At 40.0% G+C, this 20,832-nt stretch overlaps 1 protein-coding gene across 5 annotated transcripts in view; it reads left to right on the top strand.

Annotated features, from left to right (window-relative positions):
• The window catches only part of lrrfip1a (leucine rich repeat (in FLII) interacting protein 1a), a 65,520-nt gene that overhangs the window by 28,761 nt on the left and 15,927 nt on the right, over positions 1 to 20,832 (top strand). For 2 of the 5 annotated variants that reach the window (XM_034693601.1, XM_034693599.1), the window contains exons 2-4: positions 758 to 844; positions 13,868 to 13,918; positions 19,747 to 19,809. In XM_034693601.1, the coding sequence (XP_034549492.1) occupies positions 758 to 844; positions 13,868 to 13,918; positions 19,747 to 19,809 (201 nt within the window). Of the gene's footprint in view, positions 1 to 757; positions 845 to 11,223; positions 11,242 to 11,401; positions 11,474 to 13,523; positions 13,566 to 13,867; positions 13,919 to 14,106; positions 14,143 to 16,054; positions 16,121 to 16,204; positions 16,247 to 16,340; positions 16,398 to 17,146; positions 17,207 to 19,280; positions 19,326 to 19,746; positions 19,810 to 20,832 lie in introns of all 5 variants that reach the window. The other 3 variants (XM_034693602.1, XM_034693600.1, XM_034693603.1) reach the window with 2 other exon arrangements.

The raw sequence follows: 20,832 nt of genomic DNA, 5'->3' as shown, positions 1-20,832 counted from the left end.
TATTTCTGTATTTCTGACTCTTTATACTCCAAAATCCATGAAACTTTAGCCAAAAGGTTATGATTTTAGAAACCAGACCATCTCATAAGGGTTGAAAAGAAGCTAAAATAAAACACTTCTGAAGATGTAGAAGTTTTGGTTTGTTTGTTTCCTTTTTTTATGCTTTGTTGGTGAAATAATATAAAAACGTGACATTCTTGAAAAAAAAGAAAAACCTGTAAAACACCAAACATTTAGATTGCACCCAAAAAGAGACAATAACAACAACAAAAACGATTGAGTATTTAATGTTTCTTGTCAAATATCAAATTTAATGTAAAGAAAATGAAGTATGTGGGTGAGTGATGTTTAGCATGAGAAGGGTGGTAGAGAAGATAAAGACCCAACTTCACACGAGAGAAAAAAACAGAGGATAGTAATAGAGAAAAAAAAAGTTTGTTCCATTTGTTTTAGAAATGCAGTGCCTTCTTTGTTGTTTTTTGTACCTATTATGAGGATATTACTGAGCGTACCTTCCCATGCTTTATATTCCTACTGGTTAAAACTCAAAGTTCCCTGAGTTATTGTTTTGCTTTCAAGTTATTTAAAACAACTTACTGCAGACACAGTTGAAACAACTTTCAGGCACTGAAGCTGTAGTCACACAACTGTTCCTCTTTTCTGGATTATTTAGGTGTGTACTTGGCTAAATTGACTGCTGTCACACTTCTCTTTTTTCTGTTTCCTCTTTCTCTTTTTCTATTTACCATTTTCTCAGGCCGAAGCCAGGCTGGCAGCAAAGCGGGCGGCCCGGGCAGAAGCCAGAGAGATCCGGATGAAGGAGCTGGAGAGACAGCAGAAGGAGGTACAGTATGAGTTATACAGTTATAAGACATGCACTCCTCTTCTTCAAAGAGCTCGCCAATAAAGGAGTGCTTCATATTCATCCAGCATGTCACATCATCTGTATTACATTCAAGTTTGTCATACTGGTTGACCCTAAAAACGAAGAAGAGGATTCTACAGTCTTGATGGTAGTTTGTACCAAATGCAGTTCCTGTCAACATTCCTTCACACTTAAAGGCCAGGACTCCTTAATCATCTGAGGTCAGAGGTCAGAGGGTTTACGCGGTGCTGAAGCTGCAGCACATGTGGGGACTTTCTTGCAGTCTCTTCTTGCATGCAGAAATATATTCAACAAAAACAAAACAAACAAACAGGCACAGCTGCCCAAGGTTCAACCAAATGACCCCGGACATCCAGTAAGCAAGGATGCACATGTATACACCTGGTTATGTATCATATAAACAGTTAGCCAGATACTTTCAAAGATGTGGAAGCTCTTCAGATTTATGTAAACATCAGGAAGATGGGAGTTGGATGTGAATCATACAATATGCAAGCTTTGCAAAAACAAAGTCAAATTCTGCAGCAACATGACGAAACTCTACAACATGACAACCAGACACCACTGATCAGCAGGTAGACCTCTGTGCCCTCCATGAATGAAGCTTTCAACTTAAAGTTTATCTCAGTTTCTCATCAGTAGAGCACAAAAGCACTTTTATCCCTTACTTATAGAGATTCATAACAGAGGCTACACATAGCTGCTTGATTAGTTTGAGTCAGAGAATTCTAACTCATTAGTTCATAACAGAAACTGTGTGTTTTGTTGACTTTTCAAATTAACATAATATTCTGATTTACATTTAGACCTCTTAGGGCCTGAATTTGAAGTGTTTCAAGTTTCAGAATCCTCATCCACAACTAGCGTGTATTGCGATACGTATCACGGTCTTCGTATCATGATAGATAAATACCCAGTCATATTAACATTGTCATTTTTTACAGTGCAGTGACTTACTGTGAGGTTTAGCATGCAAGCAGCCAAAGCAATCAATCAATCAATCAATCAAGCTTTATTTATATAGCACCTTTCATACAAATAAAATGCAACCCAAAGTGCTTTACAGCGATTGAAAACAAGAAAGAAGCAGAAATGAAACATGCAAGACATTTTAGTGGAAGATAATAATAATGATAATAATAAAACTAATAAAAATACAAATTAAAAATAAGAACAACATAAAAATAAAATAAAATAGAGACCAATGCACACCAAAATAAAATATGTGTAATTAAAATAAGTTAAAGCATCAAAATTAAGAAATAAAAATAGTTAAAATAAATAGATTTAAAAGGTAAGGATAAGAGTTGAAAAATAAAACTAAGGCTGAAAAATATCAATAAAACTGAGTAGATAAATAAAATTAAATAAATGAATGAATAAATACATAAAATAGAATAAGATAACAGTTAAAATTACTAAAATAATAAAGCAACATTTAAATCAATATTCTAATAAAAGGTAGGTAATAAAATTGTTAAACCCTACATAAAAGCCAGACTGAATAAATATGTTTTTAGTTTACGTTTAAAAGTCTCAATATCTCCATCAGCTCCTCTCAGATCCTCCGGCAGGCTGTTCCATAGTTTGGGAGCGTAGTGGCTGAAAGCAGCGTCACCAAATGTTTTAGTTCTGCTCTTAGGAACAGCTAAAAGAGAGGAGCCGGAGGATCTGAGAGACCTACCTGGTTTATATACTAAAAGCATCTCTGAGATGTAGTCTGGTGCAAGGCCATGCAGTGCCTTAAAAACTAGTAAAATAATTTTAAAATCAATACGAAAAGCAACAGGCAGCCAATGTAAAGATTTTAAAATAGGCGTAATGTGTGCTCTCCCTCTGGTCCTCGTTAAAACTCTAGCTGCTGCATTTTGTATTAACTGCAGTTTGTTAATTGTGTTCTTTGGAAGACCAGAAAGGAGAGCATTGCAGTAGTCCAGCCTGCTGGTTATAAAAGCGTGCATTAGTCTCTCTGTGTTGCTCAGAGAGAGAAACGGCCTCACCCTAGAAATGTTCTTTAAATGATAAAAGGCTGTTTTGGTGATAAAACGAACATGTGGTTTAAAATTAAAATCAGAATCAAATAAAACACCTAGGTTTCTGGCTTCTTGGCTTGGATTAAGTCCATGAACATTTAGTGTGGAGGCCAGTTTCTCTCTCTGAGCCTTTGAGACGATGACAAGTACGTCCGTTTTTTCCTGGTTGAGCTGTAAAAAGTTATGTGACATCCAGGTTTTAATATCTAAAATGCAGTTAAAAAGTGAGTCAATCGGCCCAGTGTCATCAGGAGACACGGCCACATAGAGCTGAGTGTCATCAGCGTAGCTGTGGAAATCTATGCCATGTCTCCTGATGACACTGCCCAGGGGAAGCATGTACAAGTTAAAAAGTAACGGTCCTAAAATTGATCCTTGCGGTACCCCACAGGTAACCTCATGATGTTCAGAATTTTGATTGTTGATTGTTACATAAAAATTTCTGTTAGAGAGGTAGGATGCGAACCATTTAAAAACACTACCGGACAGGCCAACATACTCACTTAATCTGTTTAAAAGAATTTGGTGGTCAAGAGTATCAAAAGCAGCACTGAGGTCAAGTAGCACCAGGACTGTAGGTTTGCTGTTGTCAAGGTTTTTCCTGATGTCATCTACTACTTTTAGTAAGGCGGTCTCTGTGCTGTGATGTGTTCTAAAACCTGACTGAAACATTTCAAATTTGGTATTTGAGTTTAAAAAGGTATTTAACTGGATAAAAACAAGTTTCTCTAAAATCTTACTTAAAAATGGGAGATTTGAAATTGGTCTAAAATTACTTGGTGATAAAATGTCTAAGTTCCCTTTCTTTAAAAGAGGTTTCACTAAAGCAGTTTTAAAATCATTTGGGAAGACACCCAGCTGTAGAGAATAATTTACTATGGTGAGTATGTCTTCCGATACAGAATTAAAAACAGTTTTAAAAAGGGAGGTAGGGATGGGATCAAGGGAACATGTTGAGGGTTTCAGTTCTGTTACCACCCTCCTCAGTGTGTCAGCATCAACCAGGTCAAAACAGCCATACTTGTCATCACAGGGTACATTTGGTACAGGTAAAAGTGCAGTGTGCATGTTTTGTTGGCAGATACCAGACCTAATTTTAAGTATTTTCTCCCTGAAGCAATGACACCAGTCTTTAAAGAGGAGCACTGATTACTCTAGCAAGGAGGGCTTGACCTTTTTACGTTTAATCTCAGGCCAGAGAGAAAAAAACGCCAAAGACTTTAGACTGAAACATATGAAGTCATGCATCTAAGAAGCCAGTAGGCTGTGCAGATGACTCACTGAAGTAAGGCACGGGGTCACACCTGCTGTGCAACAAGTCCTTCAAAACCAACATTTATTTATAGTTAGTTGTCTCTTATGTACACACTTAAACAATTGTGATTTTGCACATTTTGCACTCTTTGCATAACCCTGTTACTTCGGATGACAATATTCAATCATGAAAAGAAAAACTATAATGCCTGTAATACCTGTGAGTCCCTCCAGGATGTAAGAATTAGAAAGGTCCTTCTTGTCAAATCCAATTATAGCAAAGACTGAGTCCCTCTCTGTGTTTTGTGCAAAAGTTAGTGCTTAAAGACCCAAAACCTCTTCATGAACCACATCCAGTCTTTGCATTGGTGCAGGCAGCACAGCCTGACGTGTTGAAACAGGTGTAGAGCTGAACCAGCTGTGTGTGTTTGTATGTTTGGGCTGCAGGTCAGTGGTGTGTTCCTCGAGTTTATCTTTCCTCCTGTTGAGCAACATTGATCAGACCCATGGGGAGTCCTGCTTTTCCCAGCTCACTATTCTTAGTAGGGTGTAATCCCAGACACACAAACAGACTTCCGCCTCTCACCTGTGGAAACCAAACTTATTAAGGTTGTCTGTTTTCTGTAACCAGAGAGGATTTAGACGTTAAGACCCCTGAAGCTCTAATTACAAGAAGCCCAGGTGGCCTGGGACATAAATCTTCTTTGACAAGTCAGCTCTTCCTGAAACCTAAAGATGTTTCTAGTTGTTGTTAGTTAGGGGAACATTTCTGACGAGGGTTCTCAAGAAAGATACACATAGCATGGTTTGTGTTTTGAACTGTATTTATAATCCTGGAAATAAAATGAGAAACATTTATCAGATGAAACTCACTGATGGAAACGAGCAGGGCTGGGCAGAAAGTAGACTCTTTTCAACAATGCCACTTTAAATGTCGTGTACCACTTTCCCCTATATGTGCTTCTGCCCTTCCATTCATATGGATTAAGGTAGACGCTTAACAGCTGACACACATATGTCAAGTTAGAGCACACAACAAACAGATGGCAGTGTTTTCCACTTTTATGAGAGAGCTATTTAACCTCTAAATTCTGTAAGTTCTGAGACAACTGACCGCCCAAAAACTATACATTTTTAAGGTTTGACGTCTACTTTTGTCGGGACTCCACAATTTGATTTATTGAAGAGATAGAATTGTTGCTTGTTATTATAAACATACTCATTGAAGTGGGATCGTCTGTATGCTCGCAGCACTCGGTCATTCAGTAATCACAATAAACGGGCCAATCAACAACCTACATGTTCACTTACACATTTGCATACACACACAGGTCTTACACTCTGGATTAGCGGTCATTGTTAAGCTAAGGCTGTTCAGAGGTTGACTGTGTTTATGTGTGTTGGTGTGCACGCGTGTGTCCCTTAAACCCTTTAGCCGAAATCTAAAGTAGCTTAGCAGGTTGCTTCTTGCCCCAGCCTACAGGGTAGCAGTTGTTGTTGTTGTAGTTGTTGCCGTGTTGTTAACATTAACTATGGGTTGCCGGACTTACAACGACCTTTGGAACTTTTTGGAAGTTTCCTCCTACGCTCCAAACTGGACTTAATGGTGGATTATTGGCTGTATATCAGAAAAGCCTGTGGTTGCTTCTGTTTTTCTGAGCTCAAATCTCAGTGCTTCGTCCCGCCGTGATCCTGCCTACATGACTAGCCGCGGTCTTACCGGCTGACTGCTGGAGGATGCAGTCTTTCCTGGTACCCTGAGGGCAAGGGCAGCAGGACGGCCGGGCGTCGGCTGGCAGGGAGGGGGCTGAGGGCCGCCCTCTCTGGGCGCCCAGGAACCCCTCCGATCAAAAAGGGGAGCTTGGTGAGTGGAATACAATAGAAGGGGTGCAAACATGTAAGCTGATTGTATAACTCAATGGAGGAGCTTATGACGATGTCTGGCTCTCTCTAATTGGTTGTCCAGACATGTAATGAGAGACAAGTAAGCAGATGAGATTCCACCGGCCTGTTTTTGATCTGTTTTGGACCAGAGATACATTATTTGAGGCTTCATCGTAGTTACTTTATTTTCCTTAATCTATTCTTGTTGTAGCTGATTGAAATTGATGAATGTATGTTCTAGTATTTATGGCACAGTAGCGTGTCACCCACCCTTCATCATTAGATATTATAGTCTCCAAGAAGCCCTTGTGTTATTGTCTCCTTCTCCTTTATCTTCTTAAAGGTCCAGTGAGAAGTTTTATCTGATAATGAAAGAAGCTGGAATTAATACTTAGGCCTCTTTGTGAAATACACAGTCTGAATGCCAGAAACCACAACCACAACAACAACAACAACAACAACAACAACACTGCTTTCACATGCACAGGACAGAGATTAGAGGTACAGCTTTGTCTACAGAGGGCTCCAAACTCAACTTAAACCCAGAGTTCTTCTCAGCAGCTTTAGGGGACAAGGCAGCAAAACACTGTGACTGAAACTCAATGGAACTGGCTGCCGTGTAGATAAAGCTGCTTACTCCTCGGGCCAGTTTAATGATGGTCATTGCATTAAGATGGTGCTTTAATTTAAGGTTAGCATATTGTTGTAATCTCTACATTCAGTAGCATGTTATTGCCTGCTTTAAACAGCAAGTTTCCAATATTTTTCTGTAAGTTGTTTAAATACTGTCAAAATCTTTCAGTTTCATCTACAGATGTCTCTGACTTTAAGTTGTTTAATATATATTTTTACATTAGTCAACGTTAGCCACATCAGATGTTTCTGGAAGTAGATGTATTCACCAACAGAGCGTCAGTATGAAGTGTCAATAACAAACGAACATTCAGATGCAGGCAGCATGCTTAAACCCCAATCACTGCCACTTAAATCTACTCTAATAGAAGAATGGTTCTGCATAAAACAGACATATTCTCAGTGATGTCAAGCATTGGTTTATGAAGAGGCATAATCAAGCCCAACAATGTCATGAAATTATGACTTATTCTAACTTTTGATCAACCCAGGTGCCGGAAAACCTATCATTCAACCACACACTCCCAATTATGCAAATGTATACATAACTCTTGGCCTCAATATAATCAGAATGAGTGATATGTAAATAAATTCACCACCTTTACATTGTCACAAGTGGAGAAATTAGCTACTGAGACCAAAACTGTTCTTTTAACAGTCTGTAGTAAGTTGAATTCTGCTGTAACGTTGGCTATTTTTCCTTGGAAGGGGCTTGATGTGGTTTCCTAGCCTCTAGTGGACACTCACTTCCTCACTGGTGGCATTTTTCTGCACCAGAGGTTTTCTCTTGATCTGACCTCTACAGCAGCTCAGTTTCACCTGCTTGCGAGAGGGGATTAGATTTTTCATGAACAAACAAAAAGAGACAGTGCTGCAAATTCTCTGAGCGGAGACATAACCTCTCATCTGGACCGGAACCATAAATCATGAGCAGTGGCCTGAGGACGCAAAAGTCCACACAGGGTAGATTATCCAGGAGTACATATTGTTCCTGGAGTGATGCAGCGGAGGTCACAGAGGTCATCCCTGAACCCATCTCTGAAAGCCTGAATAAAAAAGCAGCCAATCCATATATTGGGCAACCATACAAGGCAGACATTAGTCGTAAATCTGGATTAAAGCACTGCCTCTGTGGGTTAGAAAGAGCAGTAGTGATGTTTTCAGTACAGTGTTCTTTTAAATGACACGTTTATAAATGTGTCTGAAAACAGAAGAGTCAGTCAAAGATTTCATTACGATAAACCTACATGAGGAGTGTTTCAGTTTAAGTATACTCCGTTTCATTCTGCCGCCTCTGTGTGACCTACTAAAGCAAACCAGATCATCCGCAAGATGATTTTATTTCTATACAGTTATTTTGAGTGTCATCTGGTCAGATTATGACAAAGCGATTTCCTACACGCAGACTGGGAGAGTCTGTGTTTACATGTCCTCTGGCAGGCTTTAGCAAAGAGTAGTAAGTCAGCAAGTTAATCGGAAGCAGCAGGGGATTTGATTGAGAGAATTCTGCACATGCTCATACAGGACCAGACCAGCAGAGAGGTACAGAGATAACATTTGAGAAAGGAACAGAAAGCTACAATGGAGAGTTGTTCTGCAGTGGCATAAAGGTCTGTTTCTCACCCTGAGATGTGACTGTGTATGTTGGTCAACATAACATTCATGTTAGGTACTGAGCTTTATCTTTTGGCAGGCTCACATTTATAAAGACTTTCAATGAAAACAGGAATGATGATTCTTAAGCTTTCAAAAAAACTGAAAGGTGAACCAAATGAATCCCAGTTGCTATGCATCCTTAAAACACATGTTTAAAAAGATGATGAGTACAAAATCTGTCTTTCACTGGCCTCCAAAATAAATGCCCCCATTAGCCAGGTCCTGATCTTTGAGACACCTTTAACTATCTGAGTTTGTCAAAGCTGCTTCAATTCAAGATCAACCAGTTGTGATATCATGGTACAAACACAGGACAAATCAAATCTGTGAGATATAAAAATGAATCATCAGAATCAGAATCAGAAATACTTGATTTATCCCGGAGGGAATTCAGTTGTTACAGAATACTCTTACACACAGTATGAAAAAAGTCCAAATATTAATAGAAGGAAGGAATAAAATAAGATATAAATATGAATGAAATAATATAAATTGGATTAATAACAAGTATATACAGAAGCACAGAATAGTTAGAGTTTGCTAGGTACAAAAGCACTGGGAATTAAGGTATTATATACAGGATGTTGAAGTGGCAGGGATATTGCACAGTGTATTGCATGGTTATTGCACAGGAGTACAGGATATTGTTCTGTTCAGTCATCAGAGGGAGGAGTTGTACAGTCTGATGGCCACAGGCTGGAATGACTTCCTGTGGCGTTCTGTGGTGCATTTAGGGGGAATGAGTCTTCCACTGAATGTGATCCTGTGATTCAGCAGCACGTTGTAGAGAGGGTGGTAGATGTTGTCTATGATGGGGTGGAGCTTTGACAGAGTCCTCCTCTCTGTCACCACTGTCAGAGAGTCAAGCTCCACCCTGACAACATCACTGGCCTCACAGATCAGTCTATATAGTCTGTTGGCATCTGCTACCCTCAGCCTGCTGCCCCAGCACACCACAGCAAACAGGATAGCACTGACCACCACAGACTCATAGAACATCCTCAGCATCGTCATGCAGATGTTGAAGGACCTCAGCCTCCTCAGGAAGTAGAGGCGACTCATGACCTTTTGTAGACGGCTTTGGTGATACTTCACGATACTTTTTTTTTAGAGACGGCGCTAACTGCCTTTGAATCCTCTTATTTTACATCATTAAGTAGAGGTGTACAGACATGGCAACAACAGGTGAAGCTCTGCAATTGAGCATGGAGCTCCAGTGTTTCAGACACATAGACGACACCTGGAGGCTGGTCAGAGTGTATTTGACAACCATTATAGCATCTTTCTTTTTTTATCTGTGTAAGATTGCCTTCCAGTCTGCATAAACTACTTGGTTGTGTTGTTACATCTATTGAAATGACATTAGGAAGGCCGATACACGTTGACTGTATAACTAAAGAAAGAGGGAAGCAGTTTGGAGTAATTCTGTCAGTAAAAGGAACAAAGGCAGACATCAGAGAAAATATGAAACACTCTAATTTGTTTTGGTGTGTCGACTTCCTTCTTCTTTTTGTATATTTGACAGCAATGCCAACAAGCGACAGCTTTCTGCTGACTTACCGACACAATCCCTTCACCATCTTGAATCATGAGCATCAAACACTCACAGTCGCAACATCAGAGGTGTGGTGCTACACTGTGTTTAATAATGATTGCACAAAATGGCATAAAAAAGAGGAATGATTGCAACGTAAACTTTGCTATAAACTACGGGATAGCCTTCTAGAAAGTCGGCAGGTATGCAGACTCTTAGAAAGTGCAAAGTCTGGCATTTAAGGTCCAAATCAGACCACATGAAACTGACGACTTGTCAGTGAAACAGCCGTGAGCCCTCAGGCTGCTAACTGCATGAATCTGTGACTTTGAGATGAAAAGTGATGAACAGACTTACCTGGCTTGATTTATCACAACAAGCAGCTTAAGTCTGAGGTGACTTGGTTTGAGTATCCCTTCATATGGCTCACCCTTTGAGGCACATGTAGATCAGCATCTCCTGTGTTCTGTAAATCAATTTGCCAAGAGAGTCTGGCAGCTGATTTTCCATCTTAAAAAATGAACATTAGCGCCACAAAACCCTTCTTTCCCATGAAGATCCTTTCTTTATGTTTAGAAAATTAGAGTAAACAGTCTAAGCCCTCTGTGGCAAAACAAGCACAGACTGGGATGTACTTTGATCTGGTAAGCTGAGGCAATCTGTTTGAGCAATCCCAAAACTTTTTATTCCCATTAATCATTGAGACCCTGAAATATGAAAAACAATAGAGCCTGTGTTTTAAATCACCTGGATTACACTTTGATGATTAATATATGAAGAATACTGATATTTAGGGGGTTTATTACCACTTTAATGAAACATAACCTCAGTTTAACATCTGTTTTTGGATCAGAAGTCTTCATAATGAGGAATATAACAGTAGAAGATAAGCAGTGACTGGACTGTGCACGGTTGACATGTTTCCTGGTGTAAGCTGTGCTCTATTTGGACTCCACGGCTGATTTTGGTTCCTTGTACCAGGAAGTGTTAGGGGCCAGTTGTTTGTCACAAGACTAGGATCTGCAGTCACGGGAATATGGACCTGAATGTGACACTGTAGCTCTGGTACACCACAGCGCTCTGTCAACCTAAAGGAATCATGGGAATACACCTGATCGCTCTCTGAATGCTGGGATTTCTTGGGTCAGTAGGTTCTGGTCCTGTGTGCAGCGGGGTACTTTACATTCCTGAGTAGCTCTCATCAGCAGAAACGTGTTTCCTTTTTGCATGTTTCATCCTCATCTCTGTCCTGTTTATTTTTTCAAAGTTTTTATTTTGTATTCTTCTTCCCTTCCTCATGTCCCTGCTCTTCCTCTTTACCTCTCATCGGTGTTGGTGTGTAGATCTTTCAGGTGCAGAAGGTAGGCTCCTCTTCCTCATTTCCACCTTGTACTACGTTTATTTCAGGCATTATTATGTAAGCAGTCAGGGATACCTGTGCTTCAAAGAGAGCACAGGAGAGTCCTGGATATCTGTCTCTGCTGTCTGTTCTCTGAATGTTCTCTCCCCGTCTCCTCTCAGAAATATTACGGCTTGAACACCAAATTAGACGACCGATCAGACGGCAAATGGGGAGATATTGAGCAATGGATGGTACATCTTCTGTGTTTCCAAACTAAACTGAATACGCATGTGTGTGTCTGTGCCTCTGGAAACTGTTTGTTGAGACTTTGCAGAGACTGCTTTTAAATTTTATATAATTCCTGTTAAGCTATTTTGGAAAATAAGGGATTATAAGGAATCAAAGCTTGGCCATTAATGATAATCCACTTATTCAGAGGAGCAGGGTGCCCGTTTGGCTTTGACTCAGCATGACCATCTGGCCCGTTGGTGTGAGCCTGCATGAGATTTACTGCCTGTATTTACCACTTGAGTTTCCCCAGTTTGGAGAGTCTTAACCCGCATACCGTTTTAAACACAGCAGTGAAGATGCCTGGTGTGTGTGTGTGTGTGTGTGTGTGTGTGTGTGTGTGTGTGTGTGTGTGTGTGTGTGTGTGTGTGTGTGTGTGTGTGTGTGTGTGTGTGTGTGTGTGTGTGTGTGTGTGTGTGTGTGTGTGTGTGTGTGTGTGTGTGTGTGTGTGTGTGTGCCTGGTAATTTGACTAACCACAGTGTGTTTTTGTTTATTTGATCCTAAGTGGTTTCTCACAGTGTGTGTTGCAATTTGGTGTGACAGTGTTTGTGCAGCGTGGTGTCTCAGTGGTGTTTGGATGGATCACTGGTGACGGTTTGAAGAACACAAACTTTCTCTGTAAACAAGTGTTGTACGAATAATCTCAAATTAACCTAAAGAAGGAGTTCACTTCATATGGTGTTCAGATTTGTCAACATGTGTTCATTGCTATGGGATATATTATATAAATAATGATAGCTATCATGATACTAAAGGCTGTACCCATCAGTTGAATCAAATATATTCAGTTAAGTGCCTCACAAAAATACTCCAACCATCGTACAGCTTCATGTTTGGACGGTGAGCTCCAGGTTCATCACTTTTCCATTAGGGCCCGCTTTTGGCTTGAAAATGAAACATTACAATCTGATGCTTTCCAGTTTTTGTGGTCACATTAGACTCTAAAGTCACAAGATAATTAGAGGACTTTCATCAACTTGTGAGCTAGGAGTAGCTTGGCTGACAGTCCTCAGAGCTCCAATGATTTTAACTAAAGAAATGTTTTGGGGTGTTAGAAACCTTGGAGGACACTTCAGCCCCCTGCGAAAAAAACTATGAATAATGAATATTGAAAAATGCAGCTCAGCTTACTCTTAGAGAGATTCTTATTAGAGACCTCCTCTACTTTGTGTGTTTTCTGGTTTTATGCAAAGTGTCTGTATGCTTTACAAAGATACAAGATTTACAAAGATGCTTCTTCATGAGATACACTACCAGTCAAAAGTTTGGACACACCTTCTCATTCAATGTTTTTTTATTTACTTTAATTATTTTCGACATTGTAGATTAATACTGAAGACATCAAAATATAAAACATACTCTGGTTTGTTTAACACTTTTTTTTAAATTAAATAATTCCATATATGTTCTTTCATAGTTTTGATGTCTTTGGTATTAATCTACAGTGTTTCAGATAATGAAAATAAATACAAACCCTTGAATGAGAAAGTGTTTCCAAACTTTTGACTGGTCGTGTACAAAAACCAAAGTGACCACCAGGGACAAGACTGGCAAATGAACAGCTTTTTTAAAAAAATGTTACCACAGCAAATATTCAAAGTGAGTGATGCAGGTCAGCGTTCATCATCAGAAAACGCTGCTAACACAAGTACAGGACAAAATCAGCAAAGATGGAAGAACCTTCAACCTCCAGTACAGCAGAGGGCGCTAACATTGACTCAAACAGGAAGTGTGAATAACTGACTCTAAGGGTGCAGCTTTTTTATTTTCACTTTTCTAAAATGAATATTAAAAATATAGATCTTAAATTAAAACAACAACTTGTGTCTGAAATGAACACATGTAGTCTCTTCACTCGTCCAATAGACCAGGCACTGACGTCATATTTACCTCAGACAATAGTCACCCTCTTCATACATCTGTCACACTGATCCTTGACATCTTTTCCTCCTCATTTGTACCCTTCATCTCCTCTCTCCTCCATCTCCTCTCCTCTTCCCTCACTCAACCAGGAGGACAGTGAGAGGTACTCACGTTCTTCACGGATACAAACGGTTTGTAGTCCTCCCTCTGTTTCCATCTTCTTATTCCTTTCTGCACTGACAGCTGTGTTTAGTCACTACTATTTCAAAATAAGATGTTGTATTCAGACTTGTCAGTTGAATGTGTGTCATATCAAGTGTTATGAGACATTTTCGACTCTAATTAAGACAAACACACTTTGATATTTGAGTTTTCTTGCAGTGAATGTTTGTGTAGCTGCAGCAGGAGACCTCCTACCTGTTGACGTGAATCCCACATTTGCCTCTTCTCTGAAGTCTAACCGTCCTCTTCAATGTCTCCCTCTCTCACACAGCTCTCTGATGAAGATGAGCGGATGTCAGTGGGAAGCCGGGGCAGTGTCAGGGTCAGTATCACTCAAACAGCACATGCTTTAAACCCTCTCCTCAGACCTCTTTTTTTCCTTGGTATCAACTTTCTTTTCACTCTGAACTCAAAGACAGACTTTGTGCTTCTGAACTGTTGGTGATGTTGGAGGCGCTGTGTCTGTCAGTGCGGGTGGCACCTCTTGATGTTATTGTGTCTTTTGCACAGTCTGACCTTGATGCAGTCGGTGCTTATGGTGGAGGGGTAAGGGTTGATGTGATTGGATGACATAGGATCTGTTTTTAACCTCATTTCTTAACTTCATGTGACTAACAGCCAGTTTGAAGTCTTCAAAGCATAATGTAAATCTGTTTGATCCTTGTGGTGAATTAGGAATCTGTAACATCTCTGTATGTTTGTTTTGATCTATTACACATGTGATTGGATTATTGAATCTTTAGGAAACCACAGATGAGTCTGGATTAGGGATGTAAAATTCAAGTATTTTCCGTGATCGAACTTTGGAAATGTTAACAATCAATTATCGATTAATCATTAAATATAACGTAGACCTTTTCCACGTCAAAAACAATGCCACATGCATTTTTCCCCTCAATCGAATATTCCTTCACGACACAATGTATGTAACTGACAGTATTGAAAAGCTACAGATCCTATTGAGGTGTTCAAAACGTTAAACACGCTGTATATCAACGTGTGGAGCAGACTCATAATCTCCGTGGACATACAGTCATAAAAGTGAAGGCTCAGAGTTCAACAAGGGAACTGAATAGAAACATATTTTAGACTCAGAGTCCAGTTTTCTGTCTACTCCTTCTTATTGAGAAATATAAGCATGTGAACGCGGTCAGGTGTCAGCCGAGAGCGCAACCGGGTCATAATCAGCCCAGCCCCCAGCTGAGCACCTCCCCTGTGAGCAACACCTTCAGTCAGCTGATTCACATCAAAACATGCTTTACACTTAAAACACCTCCCTGATAGCTGAACAAAATATCAGACCACATGATGTTTGGTCCACGTGATAGAAAATTGAAACAAAAAATGTGTTTGAGTAAGTTCTTAACAATCCATTAATCTATACCCGATTAATTGTTGATATCCCTAGTCTGGACAAACCTGACGAGTTTCATGAGACTGTGTCGGTCATTTCCTCATTTTGCTGCTCTGACTGAACTGACTTGGAGTCTGTTAGGTTAGATTTTCACAAAAGAAAAATGTGACATAGAGCCAATTTTGTGCTCCAATCAAAACAGAGTGTGCACTATTTTAGTTTCTGTTCAATGCTATTTCTTCTGTGTAATGTAATACGGAAAGATTGTGCGTATTAATCATACTCAGGAACAAACGAGACCCTGGATGTTTGGCTCACTCGGTTTATTTGCTTTAATCAGTCATGTAACTGCATGTTAGTGCATGGTGTGCTTCTGTATCCTTCACACTGTCTGCACAGTGCAAAGAGTTCATTGTGCATGGACGAGTTGTGTGCTTGCTTGGTTTTCTATAAATAGAAACAGTAATATGATGTTGTTTTCATAGACTGTAAATGTGAAATGGATATGATTGCCATCGTGACGTCAAGCATTGGATTGTGAAAGACCACGTTAAGCCTTGATTTGGATTTTTTTATGTCTCCTCTTCTTTTTTCTGTGGCGCCTCACATTTCAAAACGTGCTCTGTAGTGTTGATATGTGCTGCTGTGCCTCTTTCATGGGTGACTGGAGGCCAGGGTGGCAAACTGTCAAGTCACCATGCCCTAAAATGTGTTCTGCTTCATCATCTATTTCTCCTTCAGTGGGGTTATAACTTCCCTAGAAGTCACCATGCTCCACTGAAGAAGATTTAAAACTAGAGAGTGAGATCTTAAAGCTGTAGAGAAAATGTTTACTGGGGTAATAGATCAGGTGAGAAGTGAGATTTGCGAACAATCAGACTTATTTTTTGGAACAAGTGACATCGCCCCCTGCTGGCCATTTGGAGAAAATACATGACCCCACTCTCTGCAGTCTCTCCTCTTTTACTTGATGGTTGTGACCGTTTCCTCTCTGTTCTGCACGTGTGCTGCACAAACTAGATCAAGGTTTCTAATTTTAGGGTGAGAGATAGATCCAGACTGTTTCACCCCTCACTCTGTCCCTCTGTGTCCTCTGCTCTAAAGGCCTCCTCCTCAAACTCTCTTAAGAAGTCAAAGAAAAAGAAGAAGCATAAACACAAAGACAAAGATGTATGTAAAGATCAAGCAGTGCATGCAGACGTAGCCCACACAGAAATAACATCAGTGTTTCTCACCCCTGCTCTTTGTTCACAGAGGAACGGCTATGATGATGATTACAGTGTTGTGTCCAGCAGGGTCAGTAGCTGTGTTGAAGTGATTGTACTCACATTTGCATGAAAGACAATCTTCATCCTGTCACTCATGATCCTCCTCTTTCTCACGCTGTCAGAGCTCAAGACTCAGCGATGAGAGCAGAGTGTCTCGCTCCTCCAGATTAGACCTCACGGTGTGTGTTCCCCTCTTCTCCAGTATAATGTGTGACTTTACTTTTTGTTTGATGAACTCACCCAAGCACAATTTACCTTGAAAAAAACGACTCTTGAAGCAGATAAAATGTCATAGTTTGTACTCGTGGTTTAATGAGTGATGCCAGGTTGACAGAGGATGTCACGTGTATGCAGGGACAAAAATATTCTCATCAATTTGACAATCTGTAAATCCAATCTGAAGGGGATTCCTCTAAGTTGTGCAAACCTATGATTTGTAAATGTTCATTTTATTTGCCTGCTTGAAAAAAATCAAGGTGAGCGTCTAGAAAGTGACATGAAACAACAAGAGAAGGGCCGGGGTTAATGATTGAATATTAAGAAGTAGATAACTGACACCTTTTGTTCTTTTAAAATAAGGTTTTTTTAATGAATCATTGGAAGTCTGTGTAACTCAGTCCAATGCAAAGGGCAACCTCATGATTAGACAATAAAACAACGATAGATTCAATATGTCAAAAATATAAACCATAAAAAGATGAGATGAAAATTTAAGAAATGAAACCTTTCTAGTTTCATGTCTTGAGAACAAGACATTTATCTTATACTTATTAACAACATGGTAGATTTTCATAGTTTATGAATAAATATGATCCTGTAAGAGCCTGTGCTGTGGAGCCTCAGTGATGATAAAAGAACACTGTGTGCTGCCAGACCGATGTAAGAAGGATGATGTGACGTTCTTGTGTTGTTGGTGTTTGACTCTCAGAGCTCCAGACTGAGCGATGACAGCCGGCTGTCTCGTGCCTCCAAAGTAGACCTGCAGCCGGTGGGTGTCTCTGCTCTGCAGACTGTGTTCTCTCTCAACACTAACGGCTTGTGGTGTGCACTTTTCTTACAGAGTGAAGTTGTGTTTATACCATGAGTGGCTGACCACATTCTCAGTCTTATGAATTGAAATATAACCTTTATTGAGGCATGCAGCATGCTGAACATTTTACTGAAGCAGTTGATGCAGACTAACACGAGTAGGTGCACATGTTTGTCTTTATGGATTGAATCTTAACAATAGTGTTGCTTTTGTAAAGTCTTTGTAACGTTGAGCTATATTTTACTGCATGAAAATATTTTTTGCTACTTCAGAGTTTTGGCAGCACGAAGAACAATAATGCTGTTCTACACTACTAGTCAAAAGTTTGGACACACCTTCTCATTCAATGGTTTTTATTTATATTAATTATTTTCAACATTGTAGATTAATACTGAAGACATCAAAACTATGAAATAATCTGGTTTTGCCATAATATGGATTACAACAGTAGTCAAATAAGGCTATCCATTGTGTACTAACCCTACCTCTGAACAACACAACTGATGGTCTCAAACACATTAAGAAGGCAAGTCATTCTACAAATGAACTCTTGACAAGGCCCATGTTAATTAGAAACCATTCCAGGAGACCACTTCATGAAGCAGACTGAGAGAATACCAAGAGTGTGCAAAGCTGTCATGAAGGAAAAAGGGGGCTACTTTACAGAATCTAAAATATGAAACATATTCTGCTTTGTTTAACACTTTTTTGTTCATTCAATAATTCCATATATGTTCTTATGTAGTTTTGATGTCTTTGGTTTTAATCTAGTGTTTCAAATAATTAAAATAAATACAAACCTTTGAATGAGAAGGTGTGTCCAAACTTGTAACTGGTAGTGTACATGAGAACAACAGGCTGTTCTCATTATTCCCAGGGATGAAAATCTGTGCTTACCTTAAGAGACTTATCAAATAACGCATGTTTTAGCAATCAAGCTCAGGGAACACCTTTATTTTATTAGTGTAGCTCTTTGTTTCTTGTACTGCGTTCTTGATGAACAAAAGGTGCCTACACCTGTGGCCCTGCTCCAGTAGATTAAGTGAACTAGGTTGTAATGGCGCAACGTAATCCCTGCAGCCAAACCTGCCTGATCAAAGTGCATCCTCTAAAAGCTTGTTTTTTGCACTGAGAGGCTGGTATCTGTTATTCTAAGATTTTAACTACATTAGTGAAGGAGCCGTAGAGAGAAACACTTTTTCTTAAGGTAAGAAACTTTTAACTTTTTACCATAACAGCTGCTACAACATCGCTTCCTCTTCATCAGACTTCTACCTCAAAGAATACAGACACAGCTTCCTCTATCAGCTAATTAGTTTGAGTTATTCAATGACTTTAGCTTTCAAGCGGTTGGTTCAGATCCGGCACAATACTGGTTTAACTCCCAATAAGAAACTAACCACTAAAGGCTGTTGTAGACGGACACATCTTTTGTCCTGTCAGTGAAGTTTAATGACTTTGATGACAGCAATGTAAAGGCTCCTTCTTTCCTTATAAAACAAATTTGTAGTTTGGAGAAAAGTCTACCTAAAAGCAAACACTTTGGCAGGCCATGCTATCCCGGCTTGCAAAGACGCCTGTTGCAAACAAGGATAATATTGCTGCAGTTACGGTCCATATCACAGCTGCCATAGGAAGCAAATTAAAGGAGCAGTTTCAATTATTGCCTCCTGTTGGTTTTTAGTCTGTAAATAAACTAGCGTGTGCATGTTTGTGTTTTTTGCTTCATATACTGCGCTCCTTCTCTCGCTTCATTACTCTCCCTCCCTGCTTCCGCTCCCCTTCTTCCAGGCCTCTTATGCTTCCTCTGAGTTGTACAGCTTCAATGGTCTGTCCTCCTCCAGAAACCCAGGTTCAGCTTTCAATGGTTACCAGGTCTGTATGAAGGGTAGAACCTCTTTTCTCTGTTGACCTTTAACCTTTGTTTGGAGAGGGACATGATGAAAGAGAAGGAGTCTCTCGTGTTTTAACGTTTCCCAACCTGCTGCCATGTGAACCTCATTCTTCCCCCTGACTCGGTGCTGTGTTGCAGTTCTGCAGGTCACTCAGTCAGCTCAGCCAGCAGCTGTATCGTAGGGTTGGTTTCATTCAGCTTCTCCTTCGATACTTTCCCCACAGAGTTAAATAACACTTGTGATAATCACTCACTAAAGTGTTTGTGAGGACACCTCAAACTGAGCCTGTTGATCTGAGGAGCAAAAGGATTTGATGATTAAATCAAGGGCTTCACGTTTAATGCTTCATCACTTTAAAATTCACTTAACATTGAGGTCGGCCACCGCTCATCATGGTTCTGAATTGAGCCACCTATCAGACACTAATCTGTGTGCTGTTGCAGCCATTGAATTGATAAGCATGTTATAAAATGATAAATGTCATCCTCTCCTCTGTTACGATTAATCTGCTTACTCTCTGTTTGTACGTGTGTGTACGTGTGTGTACGTGTGTGTACGTGTGTGTACGTGTGTGTACGTGTGTGTGTGCGCGCGTGTGTGTAGAGCTCCTTATACGAGGACAGCCTCTGCAGCGGGTCACGGCGAGTCACTGGCTCTACCTCCCATGTAAGATTTTCTTGGAATTAAATTGTGGCTTGGTTGTTTGCCACACATGAGAGTGGACACGTGTGAAAGAGTTTTTGTCCCTGGGTTGTTAATGCTGCCCGCTAATCATAAGTAGATTTCATATTAATTCAGTGTTGATGACGATCTGCTTGTTGAATGAAACAATGGGCTCTGTGTGAAGTTTGCTTTTGTTTGCTACTAACAAGGAAACTTCTCAGAATAGTGAGACTATAGAGTGTTTTTCTGGTTCATAAGGGCTGTTTTGGATTTAAATGTAATTGGGTCATAGACTGTGTTTAAGAAGTGGACTTAGTCGCTGTGGCGTCCTTCGTTAGTTTTTGGGGTCTCAATTTTGGGACTTTATCTATATGACCATATTTGGACAAAAGGTTGGAGGAAAAAAAAAAACAATTCCCAAATGTTGGTTCCAATTTGGTGAGCCAATTACAGTTTACATGTTGACTCTTGTTTTATTTAGGATGCTTATTTTGCCCAATCACAAACAGACTTCAGAGATGTTCTTGAAGAAAGGACAAACAGCTTTTTCACCTTTTTATCTCTTAATAGGACCATTAGCTACAGAATGAACAGCATGCCACACCAAAGAAGGCTTTGAACAAAGGATTGGAAATATGAACTTGTCAGGAAAATGGTCCAACTTAACTAACAGACTTTTTTTTGAGTCGCCCCCTACTGGCCATTTAAAGAAATGCAGGTTTAAGGGACTTAAACAGTGGCTTCCCTTCTCAGAAAGAGGCTACATCCACCTTTTATATGCAGTACGTGGATTTAGTTCAGTTCTAATTTTCTTTCAGTCTTTGATGAGTGAGTTTAACAACAAGTTGTTTGATGAGCACTGCATGCTGGTGCAGCGCTTAGCTTCTCACAGCAATAGGGTTCCTTATGTGAATCCCACCTGGAGCCCTTCTGTGTGGAGTTTGCATGTCCTCCCTGTGCATTCATTGGTTTCCTCCAGGTACTCCCACAGTCCAAAGACTTGCGCATAGGTTGATTGGTCACTCT

This window comes from Notolabrus celidotus, chromosome 10 (assembly GCF_009762535.1).
Source record: "Notolabrus celidotus isolate fNotCel1 chromosome 10, fNotCel1.pri, whole genome shotgun sequence".
NCBI lineage: Eukaryota > Metazoa > Chordata > Actinopteri > Labriformes > Labridae > Notolabrus > Notolabrus celidotus.
The sequence above is the reverse complement of the archived record's forward strand: the minus strand, read 5'-3'. Positions and strand labels throughout refer to the sequence as shown.